Here is a 21,958-nt window from a genome sequence, read left to right as displayed (position 1 = left end):
ACTGTGGTTTCCAAGCAGAGGTCTGGCTCAACAAGTGCTTAAAAGGCTGGAAACCAGACAATATGTTCTTTTCAATTAGCACATTTGCCTGCAATTTAGAGCAGAGTGCATCAATATAACATTAGACTTATAAAAGATGGTTTAGGATCCATTTGATCTCATCAGCTATACTAAGAAAGAATGGCTAATGCTGGAAATGTGCTTGTTTCCAAGTTAGAAAAGACAACACAAACAACTACTGAAAGCATATGGATTTTCTGACTCTTTTAAATGAAATAGAAAATGAGGAATGAACCCATTCAACATAATAATTTTTTTAATATTTTTCTTCTGTTACTTTATTTTTACATCCTCTCCTGCTGAAGATGATTCTACCTGGCTTCAAGACTAGTGTTACCAGGAGAATTTTGGGGGTTTTGATCATAGGTCAGTTTATACAACACCAAGCCTGCTGGCAACAAATGGGGTCCCACCCATCTCAAAGGATCTTAGCTCAGGAGTTAGCAGAGCTTATTGAGAGAGCTTTAAACTAGATTTGAAGGGGAACAGTGACATAGCCAGACTTGACAGTGATAAGGTGTGGGAAGGAGAGAACTATAGCAACCACACTAGTAACAAATGGAGGCTTAAGAGAGACTATCTCAATCAAGCACAAGCAGACAAAGATGTAACTACAAGACAGGACTATGGGGTGTCCCTTTGCACCCCTACTGGGATCTTGACACAATCAAATGGTTCTATAAATGCCTGTACACAAATGCACACAGAATAGAGAACAATCAGGAGGAACTAGAGATCCGTGTGCAGTCACAGGGCTTTGATCTCATTGCAACAATGGAGGCCTGGGATAGCTCATGTGACTGGAATGTTGTCACGTAGGGCTACGCACTGCTTAGGAGAGACAGACCTGGAAGGCACTGGCCTCATTCACTCTGCCCCACTATGTCAAGCAACACTTGGGATGTATCAAGGTCTGTCTTGGGGTGGATGATGAGCAAGTCAAGTGCTTATGGGTTAGGATAAAAGGGCAGACTAGTAAAGGTGACTGTTGTGAGTGTTTGCTACAGGCCGCCTGATGAAGGGGAAGGGGATGAGACCTTCTACAGGCAGCTTGAAGCAGTTTCAAAGTCACAGGAATTGGTTCCTGTAGGGGACTTTTAACTACCCTGGCATCTGCTGGAGAAGAAACACAGCAAAGCACAAACAGTGCAGGAGGTTCCTGGAAAGCCTTGATGACAACTTCTTGTCATAGGTAGTGGAGGATCTCACAAGAACTGGTGTGCTACTTGACATTACAACTTCAGGAGAGCTAACTTTAGCCTCTTCGTTCTTTGAGGATCTTCTTGGAAGAATCCCATAGGAACAGCTAAACATCTGTAGCCTCTGTTCCTGACACAGTACAGTTGCCCCTGCCCAGCGGAGTTAGTGATCAGTGTTGGCTGTCTTTCCATGCAGGTAAAGGCTTTTTGTTTCTCTTGGTGTTAAAAGGATCAGCTTTTTTGTGTTTGAGATGTCATGGGCTGGCTCCACAGGTAAACCAGATCAGAAGCTCACAGCAATGTTGATACCTTATTTTTCCTAGAGGAACAATGTCATTAGTTGTGTTTTGAGGAGCATAATTTTTATGCATAAAACATATTTCAGTTAAAGGGGTACTGCCAACTGACAAAAAAAAAATCCCTTTCTATTACCTATGTGTGTTACGAGCACTTAGATTACGAGAAATGATAGGTAGTTTTTTTCCTCTGTTTTAACCTGGTTGGTTTGTTTGACCCCTTGACAGTAACCCAGTGTTTCCTTTGAGTATCCAGGTTATTAATCATTTTACCCTTTTGTTTTTGTGTGATCCTTTCATATTAAAATGAAGAAATCAATCTCACCAGGAAAATGTGATTGTAGTGATACAAAATCTAACCAGGGACTTAGGATGTACCAGGTTTTTTTAAGCAAGGTGTGCAATTGATACTGTATCTCAGGTTTTTGTATTAAATACTTAATCACAGCATGTAATTCTGTGACTTGTTTTTTAGTAGCCTAGCTTTGAAGCTCAGAATGAAAAAGTGCATTGCTTCAATGATAACTGTGTAGGTTCTCATCAAAATGAAAGTTTCGTCTCATTATCCCATTGTTCTCCTTTTCTTTTTTCTCCAAGCTGCCTGTCTCGTCCTGGGTTGTATGATTTTTCCTGATGGCTGGGATTCAGATGAGGTAAAACGGATGTGTGGTGAAAAGACAGACAAGTACACGCTGGGGGCTTGTTCAGTCCGCTGGGCATATATCCTGGCAATTATTGGAATCTTGGATGCCCTGATCCTCTCATTTCTGGCATTTGTGCTTGGAAACAGACAAGACAGCTTGCTAGCAGAGGAGCTCAAGTTGGAAAACAAAGGTAGGACTGCTTTAGAAACACTATTGTTGGGTGGCCTTGAGGGCAATTGCTTAAAAATAATAATCAGTTTCATTTTATTTTATGCTTAAAAGTTGGCATGCTGGCTTACTTCCTACATTGCTGGGAAAGAATAAATGCAAGAGGCAAGAGGAAGTTTTGGGTTTCAGCCTCCAAAAATCTAAGAAAGCTTGAAATTGCCATAATTGCTGCACTATGCATGACTTAGCTTTTAGAGCTACAGATGGGATGTTATTGTGTTACTCACTTTTACAGTATTTCATTACCATTTACGTTTCACTGTCTCCATCTTTTTCTGTACCCCATGCAAGATTTGTTCATTTTGTTCCTTTAGGATTTTGCATCGTAATATGAATGACTGTGATATAGCATATTTGTTAGCACAGTATATGGTAATGGGGGAGTGCTGGGGACTGGCAATGGGATATATAATGGACCTGCCTATAACGCAAAGCACCAGTGGACTAAGGATCAGAGCCAGGAATGAAGAAGACTCCTAGTTCTTGTTTGATTGTGTTGCTTTGAGCTCATTAGTCAACTCATGGGAATCTAGGATGGTGTAGCAACTGAATATTCATGTAGTGCACTGGGGATAAAACACACTTCTAGATTAAGAACATGAAACTGGCTCAGACCAGTAGTTTATCACGCAGTTGTGAGGAGAGATGTTTTTTGAGGTGTGCAAGCTTGGCTTATTTCTGCAGCCCCTTCCCCTTGTGCTCCCCCAGCATCCCAGCTGAGTATCTGATGTGATAGATACCACAGAGGCCACATCCCTGCCTTGTCTTTTTAATGGGCCTGTTGTCCCTGGATCTGTCTAATCCCTTCTAAACCTGCTGATATTGTCGGCTTCTCCAGCACTGCATGGCTGAAGCTCACTACTGACTGCTAAAGAAGTACTTTCTTTTATCTGTTTCAAATTGATCCCCTGCTAGTTTCACTGACTGTCTCCAAGTGCAGGATTCTGCATTCAACTCATCCACCACCTTTGTAATTTTGTAGGTTGCTTCTAATAATAGCAGAGATATTAGGAGCCTTTCACCACCAGATTAGAAATCAAAAGCTGTTTGGCAGCCTGTGTCATACAAAAATAGCTGGTCTCAATCCTGCTCCAGAAGGACCATTATCTGTATACCTGACAGCACCAGCACAGAGGGCCCTGCTTGCTGGATTGCAGTCAGCACCCTCAGCCGAAAAATATATGGACTTGAAGATTGAACTTCATGCACTATTCCAGACCTTTGTGGGGCATACTAATGTTGTGGGTTTAGGACAGTCACTTGCAATTGCATGTTTGCATCTGTTCTGAGGGCATCAGTTTCAAGGACTGTCCCTGTGGCCCTTCTGTAAGGATAATATTCATCCACACTTGAAAATTTAAATACTTACCAGAAGAGCATTCACAGCTATGCCACAAGTACTTTTGGCATCACCTTTGTGTCTGATTTGTCTACGCCATACAGAGCTCATGTACACAACAACTACTTGTATCAAAGAAACTCATCTCATTTGGCAGCTTGTGAGAAAAAACAGCTTCTGGAGCCTCATCACCTCTCACATCACTGGCACAGGGCCTTGCCAGAACATTTGGTCCTCAGCATGTCAGAAAAAATCATTCAGCAGCTCAAGTTCCTTGGATTAAACACAGAAACATACCACACCACTGGGTTCAAGACAAACCAGAACTCAACAAAAAGGGACCTACCCCACTTTGCCCTTCACAGTCAAGCCTAATGATCACCACTTTTTAAACTGTCTTTCAAATTAAAAGAAAAAGAGTGAACTTGACTTCTAAAAAGGACATTCTCCACCCTCTTTCATGGAAAGCTTCTGCTAAGCAATAACAGGGCAAGTCTAAATCCCCTTGCAGCCCCCCAGCATTTCCCCATCTGCATATGCTGCTGCCAGGCAGAGCCCCAGCCCTGAACACACATGAGGGCTTTGACACTTACCCCATAAACTGTGTCCCCTTGTCCCCTTGCAGGTTAAGAGATGGTGGAGAACTACTCATCAGCATTAGTCTACATGCAGAGTAGCCATGCATCTCTTGGAAATGGTCAGGATGCCAAAGTACTGACAAATGCAAATATCACTAGCACGCCTTCCATATAGACAAGAAGACTAAGGATATAAGCAATACTTCCCTCAGCTTTCCGAGCTGCTCTTACAGTGTGAAGTCCAAGTCCTTATAACAAATAGCCATGAATATTAGACATGCTCCTATCCTTTCTTCCCCCTCCTCATCTGCCTGAGAACTGCCTTCAGACTTATGCTGTCTTCTGTTTCTGGATTAGCACATATGGATGAGGAACATCCCTTTCTCAGAGAAGAATCCCTGTACTGCTGGTGCCTTCCAGGCTCAAAAACTGTGGCTGGATAGTCATGGCTGTCCACTGGGTGGGATCCCAGTGACTCCTTCCTCTTCGTGGTGATGTTGGCGTGGACATCCTGTAGCCAGTGATAACTAAAGTGTCCCCTTAAGGGAAAGTCGTGGCTCCATCATGGCTTTACAGGAGAATGCACCTGGGGAGCATTCAACCTGTACCTGAGAGGAACCTCTACTTGCCCTATCAGCTCATCCTGTGCTGCTGGGACTTGGCCCTGTGCATGTAGATGACATTATGTAGTAGCTCAGTAGGGGGTAAGATACAAATTAAGTCTGAGAGTCACAACAGTGTTCATTTATGTGGAAAAAAACTTCAAGGACAAGAAATTACTAGGCAATGATCAGACATCTGGGCAGTTGTTTCCTTAATCATGTAATAGTTCTGTCAGGAGACTGATGAAAATCAGCTCCCACAGGCTTATTAATGAGAGTCTGTGGTAGCTGAGCAAGTACCTGTTTCTGAGCATTGGTGGCAAAGAAACAGTTAAATGTATATGGAAAACAACAGGATGGTAAAAATGTGAGAAGATGCCTGAAAAAGAAAAAGCTGTGCTTCTCTGTACACTTACCATGCCGAATTGTCCACCTGCTCCGTGCTTTTAATGCCCACAGTTCTGTATATTTACCTAGGTTCATGAATGCTTGTAAGTAAGGACTTAGACGGTTAAAATTAGTCATGGCAGAAGATGGCTGTATTTTTGCTATAAATGAAAGTTTGCTTTTTTCACTACATTATAAAAATAGTGCTTACTCATTTCTTAATTTCTTCGGTGTGAGAGTAAACTACCATGCGGCTTTCACATCTGAGAAATATAACTCAAGTTTGACAGACTTTCTTCAAGTTATAGTCTATTTAAAGCAATTTCCCAATCATGCAAATTTTACACAATAATCCATTACTTTTTCCTTTTAAAAACTGCCTTTTGAAGAAAAAAATGTGTTTATAAAAAGACTTTCCCATTATCTTTATGTCATTAGCAAAAGGAAGAGAGAGAACAGTATTGCGTGGTTTTCTTCAATTTATAGGAACTAATGGTTATGACTTAAAGGCCTGTATGTCATTAAACTAATGGCATGCAGGGTGATAACAAATATAGTTAGAATTCATCTTAGCTTTAAGCTTCCTCAACACCGTTTTGAGTGAGCCATCAACATCAGGCATAAACCTTGATATGTTGTGCAATTACATGATTTAACATTCTGAACTGTAATGTCTTAATGACATAAAATTAATGTTCTGGCCAAAGGGTGAGGACTCCAAATGAGAAGATTCCAAAAGAAATTGTGAATGCAAGGCAGTTACATTTATGGTAGAAAGTGTTAATATGGTTTGCATCATGAGTGATAAATAGAAGAGCATTCAGAAGACACTGTCCTGTAAGTAGTACCAGTCAGAGCAGGTGGATGATGCACTTTGTGAACAGTTGTGGCTTTTCTAATGAACAGAACAGCTTCACAAGCTGTTTATGTTTAACATTTGACTCATCTTTGGGGCCCATATGGTCACAGATATTGACACTAAAAATTTCCAGGAGTTACAAGCTTAGAGCTGAAATAGATAAAAGGAGCTGGGAGATAAAATATTTGAGGGATTCATCTACTTTGCAGTGATTGCAACTTACATGGACTCATACTACACTAGTTTTCTCCCAACAGCCACATTGCAGCGAGCTCATCACAGAGCTGAGTGCAGGGTGCCCAAGCCAGGACTTGCCAGTTGCTTGACATTTATACCTTAATTTCTCTCCAGGATGTAGAAGGCTGGCTCCATACATCTGCCTGAGCTGCAGGCACTGCAGAGTAAACATGAAGAAGACTGTCACCAAGAAACACATTCCCTTAGTTTAGTAAAATAAAAAAAAAAATAGTATTGCTGGAGATTTGCGCACCTTTGGCTAAAGAATCATCTTCTGTAACAGGAATAGCCTACCCACAGTATCACTGCTGCAACAGAAAACCTTCTGCAAAAGCCCTAGTTTCTGAAGCTGAGTGACAGGAGGCCAGCAGCTCACCTGTCCCATGGAGGGACAACATGACAGGGTGCATATCAGCTGTCATTCTTCAAAAGGAAAATAGCTCAGGTCACAAGGCATGTGCAAACCGCTGCAAAATTGCAAAGCGCCACTTATCAGCACGTAGTTCACATGGCATGAATGCACAAACATTCAGGCCAACTTGTTCAAAATTAGGTAAAAAAACATGAATATTGATACCCAATTTAAGTTTTCCCGTGTAGCTACAATGCATAAAAGAATTACCATCAGCCCCAGTAGTGATAAGGAGCACAAATCCAGGCAGAACAACATGTATACCCTTGTATACTCATGTTCTCTGTCCTATATAATTATATAGTCCCTTCTTTGTAAAGATCTATACCCACAACTCCTCATGAAACATAAGAAGTCAGTGTATGCATGTTTTTGTTTCAGTTAGCATGTACATTACGAAAATAAAAATACTGTCAAAAATAAAATGCAAGATTTCTATTACTCTCTTCCCTTTTTTAGACTGGTACTTCTCTTCATGTCTCCTCCTATCCTTCCTTTTTAAAGAGTTCAAGAGTCACTCACTTCAGACTCTTTCTCCTTTGGTGTGTGGCTCCATGTCAAAGCATTTAAGGTGATTATGAACTCAGAACCAATTTGGCCACTTGAGTTCCCATTTGAGAAGGCAAATGTGGAAGAAACTCATTGGTGAGTGATCTGTGATGCATAACTATAGACAGTCCACGGCATGCATTTGGAATCTGAAACTACGTCAAAAGGTTTATGTCTTGCCTCAAAATAAGAAGTATTGAAATACCCTCCTTTTCAAAGGAAAAATCAGACTCTTCTTTGAATCCCACAGTCGTGGGTTCCAGGTTGGGAGTTCCTGGCCCTCTTTCTAGCTTCAAAACATGATCCTGTTCCATGTCAGCCAAGAATGAAGTTTTGCCACAGCTGACATGCTCTCTTTCAGCTTCAACCAATAAATGGCTTATCTATCATACCACCACTGCAATTAGATCCACTTGTTAATTTCATTGTTCAATTATAATCCATTTTCCTTCAGGTATCACCTCCACAATGAGCTACGAGGACCTCTGAATAAAAGAACAGTAGGCAAGTAGTACAATACCTACTTCATCTAAAAACAACTTGAAGCCAAACTAACAGATTTTTTTATACATTTCCCCCCTCAAATTTCCTTCTTTAAATATTGGCAACCATTTGCCCATTATTGCAACTATATAAGTAATATTCTAAAAAAAAATAAGATAAACATGGGGATTTCATTGTGTTTTGCATTAGAGAGAACTTAATCTCTGCAGAATGAAGATACTCATACCACTGCTGTAGGATGCATGCCCACAGTATGAAGTTTCATTCAAGGAGTGTATGAACAGCCACTGGAGCAAATACAGAATCTTCTTTTGCAGTGTCTTAGAATCATACACTCTTTTGCCCAGTGTATGTTGGATTCTGTCACATGACACAGAACAGCTCCAGACAGAGGATTTTTGGCTCCCCCTTCACAGCACTCTACACTGTGTTGTGTAGGACACTGATCTTCTGCCTGCCTTGGTTTGAGGATGTTCTCTCCTTAAGTTGAATGTTCTCAGATTCCAGCTGTGATCTCTAACAACGAAGTATTTTGGAGGTTTTAGTAGAAACTGAAGGGAAGAAATGGGGAAGTGAGACCAGAACTCTGGGTTCTTTGATATAGACTTACAAGACAATTCCAGGTCTTCCTTTTGAAAATGTCTTATCTTTGTGTTTACAAGCATGTGAGAATCACGTTCATATGTATGCAAGAAGCTACTTAGATTTTTTTATTGGTATTGAGTGGCATTAAGGCAAAAGCATGGGAGCAGTGTTCAGAATAGCTGATTCCCGATTCTCTTACTGGATCTATCCTTTGATTTTTTCATTTCTCTGTGTTTTAAATGGGGAGGAATGAGTCTGACTTTGTTGATAAGATATGTTGTGGTTCAGTGATGAAAGATGAACTAGAAAAGGCAAGTGATGGTGGAATTGTTATTAATGTATGTATTCCAAGACTAAGCCCTTATAAAAGTATTTTATCAAGAAAATACTTTACCAATATGCTAAATGATGATACTCTTAAGGGGAAGCAAATGAGACATCAAAACTAAAAGCTGAAAGCTGATTAAAATACCTTATTAAATAAAGGTCAATCTTGCAGTAGTGCTGATTGATACATCAGCTGATCCAACAGTTCCTTTACAGCTCTACTTTCTATAATGAGAAAGTAAAATTAGTACTAAACATATGCATTAATTACTTAGCTAAGGAAGCTGGAGACCATGAATAAAGAGTCCTAGTTCCCCACTGATTAATGAAGGAAAAACAGTGAACTGGTCTCTGCCTCATAGAAAGATGCATCCCACTTTCTGTGACCCTCTGTAAGGAGTCTCATACAATAGCTCAGTTAAAGAAATTATCATTCCATTTAATGAGCTCATAATATGAGGGACTTAAAGGATAGGAACCTAAAGGCAAGCTGGTAGCAAAAAAAGGCAGCCTCAAAAAATTCTCCTTAAAAATGGTATAGGTAACTCAATGCATTATATGGGCTCTGTGCTCAGCTGAAAAGTTCTGTAGCACAGCAAGCCACAGCAGGGTTGAGTGCTACAAAGCAGCGTGGGATGATGCATGGGAATGGGGAATAAAGTCATTAGACAGTGCTGCTACAAACCACAAACAAATCTCCAGGCTGGTCACGACAAGTCCATAATGAGCCTGGACAGATCTGGAGACCTGTGTTGTTAACTTAAAAGGAAGTCTATGCCCTGTTACAAGCAAGACTGTATTTACTGAGCTAAAAGGCAACAACTTTGACTGTACCATCACTAGAGGTTGCATTAGGAATTACGTTTTGAACTTTGAACAAAAAAATCAGAGATATTTCACAATACATAGAAATATAAAAGGGAAGTAGCTGGCACATATTTCGTTCCAGGTAGGGCTGGAATCACACAGAAAGATTATAATACCCCACTATCCCTCTTCCTTACTGACAGGAACCATGTTTGTAGGAGGAATATCTGAGAATGGGAGAGCTCATGACTCAGCTGCTCTTGCATAAATGTTTTTTGACAAAGTGTTCATGCAGACAAAATACTGAAGGCAGAGTTGTGCCAAGAATCTGGACTATGACTGGGAACAGCTGATCTAGAGGACATTTCTGCTGCCCAGTCCAGCATACCATTTCCAAGAGCTGTCTGGGCTGTCCATATGTTCCTACCAACCCTAATGGCTTGGCCTCACGCACAGAGGAAGCCTTGCTTGGACTGAAGGTTAGAGTTGTGCTCTGCTGAGACCTTTGTCTGTTGACTTTGATATGTCTGTACAGTTTTTCTCAATAGAATACCAGAGCTGTAATTGTTCCTTCTTGAAGCAAATTCCAGTAATTTTTTTTGAAATCTTTGTCATTATTTTAAAAGTCATTATTTTCAATATCTCATTCCACTGTGAATTTGTTGAGACTTTCTTCAGCAGTTTCATGATGCTAGAATAATTTTCTATCTGCAAAAACCTGAAAATAAATGCAGGTAAGCACTCCCTTTCTGGGCATAGAGTCAGCAGAAACAAAGACTCTTGTCAGTAGCTTTAGAATAAAGGAGCTATCAAAAAATCCAGATGAAAGGAAGGCAAACAGCCCTGTTCCCCAGACTTATATGCAATGAGACATTTAAATCATACCTAATGAGATATTTGAGACACCTAGATCTTCCTGCTTTCTGTTGCTGGTACAACTTACTACAGTAACAGGTAGAAGTTGGCCTGTTAGGTGCTGACAGTGTAGATTTTTTTAGCCAGTCATTATTATATGGTTTTAGTCTGAAACCTTGAAATTGTTCATGTTATTTCCAGACCAGTTACAGAGTTAATCTGGACTTTCTCTTGAGTCTCTCATCTTCTCCTAAATAACGAGCTTGGTGGACGAGTTTGTTGTTCTCACTGAGCTCTCCCTGGATGCCTGGAAAGCCTGGCCCTGGCACAGGATCAGACTAGGGCACATATATATTTTAGTTCCTTGGCTCTGGAATGACCCTGCCTCACACAAGGTTGCTTGGACTGAAAGTTAGAGTTGTGCTCTGCTGAGGTCTTTGTTGACTTTGATATGTCTGTACAGTTTTTCTCAATAGAATACCAGAAAACAAAGCAGAAGAGAAAATACGGATATTCATGAGTAATGCTCTCAAGATTTCTGTAGGTGTGTACTAACTTCAGTTGCTAGAAACGTACACAATAGAAAACAAGTGAAATTTTGATACAAAGATATTTTAACAAAGTTTTTCCTGTGTCTTATACCTGGAGGATATTTTTTTCTTAATTTATGTTTTTTAAAAAAGTATTCTATTCATATCACGTGGTCCATGTTATTATGTTTAATGTTTCAGACATTTGGCATGTAAGCACTCCAGCTGTCAGAAATATTTTTAGGCACCTAATTCAAGGGCATTTAGCATGAAATGTACTCAATAGACAAGGTAAAACTGAAGACAGATGTTTAGTTGCAATCCCGTTTGATTAAATGTATTTACAACACCACAGCACATTTGATTTTACAAACCACCTTCACTTTAAAATGCTCTTTTATGTCCATGCATTTGCACCCTTCTAGGTGACAGCATTTGACATGACAGACCGTCAATCCTATATGCTATTTCCCTCAGTTCCTGACTTCTGACGTTCCCAACTGATTCTCTCCTAATCACTGGGTGTATTGTTCCTCTCTACTACGTGCATGCTGAAACCAAAACTCACTGGTTTTTGTATGACTTTGTGCCTGATAGAGGCTGAAAGGATCAACATGGTTATCTAAACTTCTCTCCAGTATCACACAGGCTGTAGGATGGCCCGAGTCCCCTCTGGCTGTGTAAAATGTGGAATCAGAGCTGGACAGTGTTCCAGGAGCTGTTCTGACTCTGCTGTGCCCAGAGGTGTTACCATCCCTCTGCTTCTGCTCAATGTTTCCTCTCCTGCAGCCAAGACACTCAGTAGCCATTCTGTCTGCAGCACCGCTCCAGCCCGTGCTCAGCTGGCTTTCCACATGCTCTCTCAGTGTGGGGCTATGTTTCTTACTCCTTGATGTATCATTTTGCATCTGACCACGCGTACAGAATGAGCCATTTGGCAACACACATGAAGATTTCCTTGGTCCTCTTCACAACAGCATCTGAGAGAGAAAATGGACATTGCCACTGGCTCACAGCAATGCGGAGAAAATCCAGATGTTGTAGGTCTATCTCCTTCTTTCTCAGTAAGGGATGAGAAGACATGAAGATGAGGATGCCAGGAGCCACCTTCTTTATTTTCTACATGTGTGCTGAATTCAGACACAAAAGCACACCAACATAAACCCAGTTCTAGGAACGAACAGTGTCAGGGCATTTTGTGCCCCCTGTAACTCTGCTTTCCTTCCACACTCTTCCAGGGTTTTATAACCTCTCACTGCCTTTGGATAGTTGAGTTCATAAAGGTAGGTCTTTGCCAAATGAATACTCCCCACTGTCTGGTATAGCCAGAGACCCTGAATGCCTTGTAGGGTCTAACAGGTGGACAACTCAGGTGGACAATCTTGAAATACTGAATAAATCCAGTAAATCCAGCATTGCTACCAACAATTACATGTAAAGGTAGATATTTTCTAGGTTCCTGAACACAGAGGCACTAGTTTAGCTGTGCTTTTACATTTCTACCATAACAATATATGTGAAAGATACATGCACAGTGGATAAGAATCTAGAAAAATAGCAGTGTTATGTAAATGCCTGCTGAAATGGATGCATCTGGAATCTCTACAGAGTACAATAATTCTGTTATTTAATGGTTACTTCAAAAAGAGCACATTCAGAAGCCAAATTAGATTGGTGTAACTGAAATGGACTCATTTTATGCAAAATGTTTACTACTGTTCTTTTTATTCTTAAGTAGATTACTGAACCAAAATCCTCAAATCTTTTCCACTTGGTATGTTCAACATGATTATGCACAGGAGGGAGGTGGGCTTCATCCTGTGAAATCAATAAGAATTTTAGAAGGTGGGAATAAATTTTAGCCATTAGAGTAATTCATACAATTTTTAAATGGTCATGAATCTTAATTATATGAATCTTACTTATACTAATTCCCGAGCACAGAGTTTCAAACAATATTTTTCAGTTGTTTTAATGTTTGATGTGTATCAAATACATCCGCATTTCCTTTGAAGAACTATCATAGCACTCTGACAATAACAACTGGCTGACCCCTTGCAAATAAAACTGATAAAGCAATAAAGATCAGACACCATATATCCTGCAGAGACAAATATTGGTCTACTAGAGAAAGTGGAAGTGTGCTAGAAATCATTCAGCGTGCTTCAAATGTTAAGGAGCAGAAAACATTGTCAAAGAGTTGATTGGAAATTAAGTACAGAAGCCATGCTGGCAAAGTATAAAAGTGCTGTACTTAAAGAAACAGCCACAAAAACAGTGTTTGCATCCTTAGTAAAAATTCTGGATTTCACAACACGGAAAGAAGTAATGCCAAATGGGTAAGGAGCAACTTTGCTCTGGGAGAATAAAAATTTTGTATCAGTGTTAAGGGGGAATTGCTGTGCCCTTTCACCCTGCAGCATCCTATTGTTGAATTTAAAACGATGGCTGAAAACCTCTGAGCTTTCACTGCCATGTGGCCTCAGCACTTCCAAGCAGAGGCAGTAGCTGTCTAAAGAACAAAACTGCCCTCCTTTGTTCTGCCTCAGTTTTGTAAGTATGCTCCCTGCTGCTCTGTAGAGGTTAATTCTTAGCCCATATGGACAAAGATGATGTATTATTAAGTACAATAAATCTTCCCATATAACCATCAGCCCAGCTATTTTCCTGAAGGGGACTGACAAGCTTATCTTAAATAAATCCCTAAAAGGGCTCTGTGAAATGATTAGAATTTGTATGTTTACAATGATGCCAGAAGATGAGCAGGTTTATACACTGATCAATCATTTATACATTAGTGAGCAGCTGACATCTGAGCCTGTGTCTGCTCATCTATCAGGCAGTTTTCACAAAGGTTAGAGGCAGTAAAGTTGTACTCAGACACAAATATAGGTATAAAAATGTTATAAAAATGCTAAGTACTGAGGATTACAGCATGAACTGATAGGATTTCATATTTCAGAGTAATTTCTATATAAGATCCTGGTCACAAACAATTTGCCAAGGTGTCACCTTCTTCCCTAAGTCCAACTGAAGCTCATCCATTTCTTTTCAGTGCAGTTAATGTGCCTGCAGATATATACAGATTATGTGCTCATCTAACATTAGTCTCAAAAACCCTCTTTGGACAGGGTAATATTGACCTTTACCCTCTGTACTATGGGAAGTGTTTTCTGAAGAACAACCTGGGAACTTCTTGAGAAACTAGAGCTGCATGTGAAGAGTAAGTCCAAAGGCCACTCTTCTTTGGGCTCTCATAGGGTGTCTACTTTGGGAGGGACTAATTTTCCTAATTTCTAGGCAAAGACTAGATCTGACTTAGTGAAGAAATATGAAGAGAAGTCCAGGGAGGAAGTTCATGATGCTGTGAGATCCAGTAGGAAAAGAGCAACCAACAGTCTGAGTCTGAGTCCAGTTGGTTCGCCTGAAAGGGTTAGTGGCATCTTCCTATTATTTTCCTTTTCACCCAAATCCTTACTTTATGCCTATGGATGTAAGCACACGTTTTCAGTGGTGCCACCCTCAGCTTCTGTGCTTATCACTTCACCAAGTGCCTTCTGTAGTGTGCTCTTATAAGCTTTAAAGCATAGGTGTCTGTACATGCAAGAGTATCAGGAACATGCAGGACCCTTCCGAGCACTGGGAGCACAGGAACATTACCATGGCAGGGAAATGGGGTGAGTACTGTGAGAGATCCTGGTGGCCAGTGACATTGGTTCACTATGCACTGTGCACTGTGGCACACTATGTGCTACTTAGATTATTTTTTAATATTCTGGAACTACACCTAAAACCCATCAGGTTAGTTCAGCACCATCTATCCCTGCTAAAGCTGCACTGCATTCTGTCCCATTATTCTTTAGAATGTTCTCTAAAGCTCTGCATAGCATTGAGATCACAGTTATCAGCCTTTGTTTGTCTAGACTCATAGTTAGGTTGTCTTCTGATGTAAATTAAGGTCCCCATCAAAAAAGTTGCAGGGAGAGGAAGTATATTTCTTTCAAACAAGATATTTTAATGAATAATATTAAACATTCATTTTTCTTCTTCTTTTTGGTTTCCTGGGCTGTGTCTCAGTTCCACCTTGGTTCTCCTTTATTCTTGCTTTTCCCTCTCTTTCTCCCCTCTCTTTTCACTGAGCATATATTTATATCCAATCTGCTTAGAAAATATCTTTATTTGAATTTTATTTAAGATCTTCAACTTCCGTAAACCCAGTATTAGATGTTTTCTCAATTTATGTTTTCATAATTACGGGGGGGGGGAAGATTTTATCATCATTTAAGCAGACAAAAACCAGAAGTTAAAGGGACTTTTTTTCTGGATTTTTGTTTTTAATCTATGTAGACTATTACTTTCTAACCATTAACAGTAAAAGTGTTGAAAACAGTATTGTCATTCTTAGGCTGCTTGGAAAGAGGAGGTGAATGTTACCATATAATAAGTATATGTGGACTGTTATAGCTATAGCCTGCTGCATTGACCAACTACTTTTTTTTTAACAGGAAAAGAATGCAGCAATTTATCACTTGTCCAGTCTAGTTAATGTTTTCTGCCTTTTTATAAGAGTGGAATTTGTGAACTGGCTAGCTTTGGCAGTTTGAGGTAGTAGGTACTTTTCATTTCTAGATCATTGACTCAAGTATAGCAGATATTTGACAAAAATTGACTGAAAACTGAATCTGGAGGATGACTGATGGCTGAAGTATGTAAGAAAGATTGGTTTCTGCTCAGCTGGCAGTAGACAAATGCCAATACCAAAAAAATACATATACCTTAACCCTATGCTGGTAAACATTCTAACTAGGGAGACACAGAAATACAGAACATACGTACCTTTGGATGCCTTTGTCATTAGCCAGTGATTCTACTAAAGGAAAGCCAAGAAGGAGACTCAGCTCTTTACAGCACTTGGTTAACCAAGTTAGCACAAATCTTATTTCAGATATGCCTCCTTTCCTGCCTTTTCCGGATCATCTGTCATGCTAAATTAAGTAGGTAGAGTGCATGGAAAACATGGCAAGTATTTCTATATGTGTATCTGTATATAAATATATATCTATGTATACAAAAGTGTAGGGAAAGTGGAGTGAAGCCAAGAATCCTGTAGGAGAGACACTGTAAGAGACATTTGGGGCATTTGGGAAGCATGGGAGTTTGGAAATGTCTGGGGCATGAAGGGAGTTGGAAGTACTGGTGAGGGATCTGAGGACATGAGAAAGGTGAGAATCATAGATAGAAGGTGCAGGAGTGCAAGAGATAAAAGGGCATTGCTGTGGAGGTATCATGGGGCTGTGACAAAGGACCTGGGTCATTGAACTCTGGCCATGTAAGAGAAGGAGGATGCATGTTGTTCATTGAAAGTCAGGCACTGATTCCTTGTACCACTCGCGCAACATTAGACGTTTAAAGCTGACCAATAAAAAGGTTATTCAAGTATCTAAATAACTCACAAGGTATTTAATGAAATAATTCAGTTTTACTTTAGGGAAGTGATACAATGGGAAGTCATGGGAGCTCCATTTTTCAACAGAAACTGTAAACACTCTGTTTCAATTCATCCCAAAACTATTTTTTCCACCGCTTGCTTCAGCCATTGAACTGAAAAATTGGCTATTTACCTAACAGTTATGCTTTAAAATATTTGTAATGGAAGCATGGCCAGTACCTTTCACTCAGAGCTTTGGTGTGGGGGCAGCTCACAAAACGTGCCAAGGAACTGGCACTGCCTGTTAAATTCTGGCTGATAAGATCTCTGGCTGTGCTTCAGAGAATTTGTTCCCTTGTTCAGATGAAGATAAACAAAGTAGAACCAACCGACCTGCCTCTGCTGATGATAATCTGCCTAGGCAATATTATCATTTCAGTGGCTGCTGTAAGAAACTTTTCTGAAGGTTGGTGCATACAAAATAACCAATTTTCATCTACAGATTATGGTTCCAATGTGCCAAGTGCTACCAGGGCTTAAGATACCACGTTTGTGAGATGCAGTCTACAATACTGATTAAAGACATGATGTTTGCTGCAGCTGACTAACTGAATCGACCATGGGCCATGTCTGGGGAACTTCTTCTTGTTTCCAGAAAATAGATAATATCTATTTCTAATGAGCAATAGGCAAGCAGTGCCCACAGCGTAAGTGGTTTGTAGATAAGCAAAGAGCTATATTCAAAAACCCTGTCAATCAACACTTTGCAGTAATTTGCTTTAAAGAAAAGAAGATGAAGAGCTGATCTAGGAAATTCAGTGTTTTGAAGATGCAGCATTTCTCTTGTTACGGCTGAGGAAAATGGGGGATAAAAGCATGTGCTGTTAGCATGCAGCCTTGCTGGCACTGCTCCAGGATGTGCTGGTCCAGGCCTAAGTCACCTTTTAGTCTGAACCCAGACCCAGCACATCCAACAGACACTGTGGGGCATGAGTAGCCTTTTGTCAGTGGAGTGGGCCTCCAGGATAAACCAACATCACCTGATTTTCTGCAGCTGCAACAAACTGCTTCAACCCTGTAAGATTTGAATCAACTCTGTAATCTTCGTTATAACAAAACTGTGAAGACAGGTTTTTTCTCCTGAAACGAAAAACCTCATTGTCCTCTGTCCAGCTGACTAGACCTAGAGATTGACCTGGAGTCAGATCATAACTCCTGATTCAAAGCACTTAAAAAAAAAAATTAGCAGACCGCAAAATTATTGGTACCCAAGGGAAAAGTCTTCTTAATTCAACTAATTCACATGCTGAAACAGTTTTAGAAGAGTGTTTGGTACATCTAAACTTGGCCTGTGGCAGCATATCCTTCCATGCATGTGACTTCCTGGGATCTTGCAGCAGTGCTGTGGCAACGTGTTGGGGTTTGGAGATGCTGGCCCTTGAGGGACATTCTTGCTCCAGGCCTGGAGGCAGCTGCAGCAGGATGGCTCCATACCAGCACCAAGCCCAGATGCGACGCGCGTCAGCACAGCTTTGAGCTGACACAGCCGTATTGGGTTTAGGACTCAGCTAATATCCGCACAGCACCTTGTGCCAAGTGAATGTGTTTTGAGCTGCTGGTTTGGTCTCTGCATTCCAATTCCTCTGTGTTTTTTCCTCCAGATATTGCTGAGATGCTGTTTCACAGAATCACAGAACAGCAGAATTCTTTAGTTTGGAAGAGACCTCTAAGATCATTGAGTCCAACCATTAACCCAGCACTGCCAAGTCCACCACTAAACCACGCTCCCAAGTGCCACATCTACACATCTTTTAAACACCTCCAGGGATGGTAATTCAACCACTACCCTGGACAGACTGTTCCAATACTTCACAACCTTTTCTGTGAAGAAATTTTTCCTAATACCCAATCCAAACCTCCCCTGGTACAACTTGATGGATAACGGGACAACCAATGGGCTAAACTCTGGGGAGAAGCTGGTTGGGAATGCATCTTCCATTGAATATGCACTCTTTCCCACACAGTCACCAGCATAGACATTTCCTTTATTCATTTAATATCTCCCTATTTATATTTGGAAAGGAACATTTTGAATATTTTTATCTTTGGCCATGTGTATGTCACTTAATGTAACACAGTGCACAGATCCCAGGGCTCACAGTAGCCCGCACAAGGCAGAGCCTGGCTCAGGTCTTCACAATCTTGTAGCTGCATTATTTGCAGTACTGGCTGAGCTAAGAAACCCAGTTGACATGCATGATTTATGGGCTCAAGGGGAGAATTAACCTCCTGTTATGGCTGCATCCCCTCTTTCAGACACAGGCAGCTGCACAGAGACCTCTGAGTTGTGTTATTTTGTGATGAAGAAACACCAAGTGTCCCCCAGCATCACTACCCAATCCACCTCTTGGAGAGCTTGTCTAGCCCTCTGCAGTCAAAAGAAATACATTTAGGGGCTGGAAAGGGAGAAATAATTTGGTGCTGGAATAACTACATTTGGCTGGATTCAAAATGAGCACTGTGTTTTTGCTGAAAAGCACACAAAAAGCAGAACAGGAGAAGGCTGGAATAAGTCCTTGCCTTGAGGCTAGAGTAGGAGGAGTGGGCAGTCAAAACACTGTTTCCAATTCTGCAACTTTGGACAAAGCACATAGCTGCTCTGTGCCTCAGTTTCCTGCCCATTCTGCAGAGGCTCCAGCACTATTTGCTTGCCTCCAGCATCTTCTGCAAGGATTTTTCAACTAACACTTCTGAAATGGTTGGAGCTGCTCTTGAGTTAGACACAATAGAAGTGTGTATTACTGTAAAAAAACAATTTGTTAAAAAATAATTCATCAAACTGAGGAAGTTGAAAGGACGTGCTGTTTTGTTCAAACAACATAAGGGAGAGCCAAAGAGGGAACAGCATAAATCTTGTCCTGCTCAGAAGGACAAGGCCAAGAACTGAGGTGCCATGTCTGCATGGCGTGGCTGTACATCTCAAACTGACCAACGTTTTTCTGGCAAGCACAGAGGTGAGTGTCTATATATAGCAAGCAGGACAGGATGTGATGGGAAGATGATGCTGCTGGGGGAACAGGGTGACACCTGCTCCTTGTGGTGCTGAGCGGCTCAGCAGGAGCTGCCGTGCTCCTGGCTGCCAGGCAGAATCCAGCCGGGGCTGAGTGCTGCTCTCATTAATGCCACACTCTCATTAATGCTGTGCCAGGCTCCTCTGCACTCTGGTCGGCTCAGGGCTTTTCCTTTTCCACTTATGCAAGCAGCAACCCCTGAATCTGTACTGCACAGGGAAAATGTGTCTCATCGATCAGTGGGTTCAGCAGGACTCGTCCATGTTGAGTGACTGCCATGGGAAACTTCAGCTGCCATAGCAACTGTTCTGGGTGAACTGCTGGAGATCAGCAGTAAGAAGCATTCACCAGTATTGATACACACAAATAAAACTCATGCCACTGCTTCGATATCTCAGTCTTTGTTTGCTACAAGCATTCATCTCAGCGATCAGCTAACGCACAGCAAATTCCAGGAAAGTCCAACCAAAAAAGTTGCACATCATACACAGATTTTCTTTTCACGTTAGTTAGGAATCCATGGGGTTTCTTTCTCTTTTCTCCAAAAGTTTCAGATATTTGATCAGGAAGAAGAAAAACGCACCACATGAAATTAGGAACCATATTCCAGAACAGATAAAAGGACAGCGAGCAGAATACGGAGCAGCTCAGAGTGGCACAAGCAGAGAGAACAAGCAGGTTGAACTGCAAACAGCAAATATGAGGAAATCAAAACCCATTACCACAGAAATCATCAGCAGTTTTCCAGTCAGCATTTGGTCCAAATTGGTTTGTCAGGGAGAAAAATGACTGGGCTTCTCCAGGAGCAGCCATTCTGCCCCCAGATCAGTTAGGGATGGAGTTGCAACATGCTGTTGAGCACCAGCATCTGCCATCGCCCCACTACTGCCCGGAACACTTTGGCCAAGAGCTGGATAGTCCAGCTCTGGCTTCAGCAAGTTGGTCTTTCTGTGATCGTGAGACAGTTATGATAAAGGAAGTGAATAATGTGCAAAATGTTGCCCTATCCATCAGGAAGTACCTCCACTTTATATTGGGTTTGTGTGGCAAGGTTTTGGTAGCAGGGGCCCTGCAGGGGTGACTTGAGTGGCTTCTGTGGGAAGCTACCAGAAGCTTCCCCCATGTCTAATAGAGCCAAAGCCAGCCAGCTCCAGGACGGACCCACTGCTGGCCAAGGCTGAGCCCATCAGTGACAGTGGAAGCACCTCTGGGATAGGGACTCCCATGGAAGGGACCCACACTGGAGCAGTTTGTAAAGAACTGCAGCCTGTGGGAAGGACCCACACTAGAGAAGTTCATGAAGGACTGTCTGCCATGGGAGGGACGCCATGCTGGAGCAGGGGAAGAGTGTGAGGACTGCTCCCCCTGTGGAGCAAGGAGTGGCAGAGACATGGGATGAACTGACCACAACCTCCATTCTCTGCCCCACTGCACCTCTGGTGGGGAGGAGGTAGAGAATTCAGGAGTGAAGCTAAGCTCAGGAAGAAGGGAGGGGTGGGGTGAAAGTGTTTTAAGACTGGGTTTATTTCTTACTATCCTACTCTGAATTGATTGGTAATAAATTACACTAATTTCCCTGAGTCAAGTCTGTTTTGCCCATGATGGTAACTGGTGACTAATCTCTCCCTGTCCTTACATTAACCCATGAGCCTTTTGTTGTATTTTCTCTCCCCTGTCCAGCAGGGGATGGGAGTGATAGAGCAGCTTAAGTGGGTACCTCGAGCCACCAAATGTATTTACCTGGCTTTCCTTGACAGTTGTCTGCATGGCTAATGTTTTAGTAGCACTGGAAACCTCCATCTTTAAGAGCCTGAAAGAGCATTATAATATGTATCATTCTGTCCACATTTTCTTAAGTAACAACAAAGTATGTAATTATTAGAAATTGATCCGTTTTGATATGTGGCAACATGGCTTTTTGCCTAGCAACTATTATTTTCACTTTGAGGAGAGGAGAAGCAGCTTTTTCCTAACAGTAGCAAGACAAAACTAAGATTTTCATCCTAGTAAGTAAAGTAAAATAAGGATTTTAGATCATAAGTCTATTTGTCTTTTGTATACACACTTCTGGTCTCCATTAGAGTATATAATCTCCATTAGTAATGAGTGTGTTTTGGCACAGTATGATGCTTTGGATACTCTACTAGTGATGTGTAATGTATAGCAGCTGATGCAACAGCTCATCACCACTAAATGAAGGAGATCCAGATGCCTTTGCCTCCTCAAGCCTCTGCCCCAGGTGCAGACTCCATCCTCCTCCTTGTGGCTGCTGGGCAGCGTGTTGGAGTCCCCAGAGCAAAAAAAGTGAATACATTCCTCTTGTGGTGGTGATCATATCAGATCACAGAAATGTCCCAGAGCTCCAGTGGCACCCAGACAGTTAATGCACAGCACACGGTCTGTGGGTTCAGGAGGGAGAGGAGAGAGGGAGAGTAAAACAACCATCTATTGGTGGCAGCAG

General features: G+C 41.4%; 1 protein-coding gene across 4 annotated transcripts in view; it reads left to right on the top strand.

Annotated features, from left to right (window-relative positions):
- Positions 1-21,958, top strand: part of LHFPL3 (lipoma HMGIC fusion partner-like 3) — a 244,761-nt gene that overhangs the window by 163,345 nt on the left and 59,458 nt on the right. For all 4 annotated transcript variants that reach the window (XM_017811603.1, XM_017811604.1, XM_017811605.1 and 1 more), the window contains exon 2: positions 2,153-2,389. In XM_017811603.1, the coding sequence (XP_017667092.1) occupies positions 2,153-2,389 (237 nt within the window). The remainder of the gene's footprint in view (positions 1-2,152; positions 2,390-21,958) is intronic.

The sequence above is a fragment of the Lepidothrix coronata genome, unplaced genomic scaffold (genome assembly GCF_001604755.1).
Source record: "Lepidothrix coronata isolate B3197 unplaced genomic scaffold, Lepidothrix_coronata-1.0 Scaffold32, whole genome shotgun sequence".
Lineage (NCBI taxonomy): Eukaryota > Metazoa > Chordata > Aves > Passeriformes > Pipridae > Lepidothrix > Lepidothrix coronata.
Note: the sequence above shows the minus strand (reverse complement) of the source record. Positions and strands in the feature narration are given on the sequence as shown.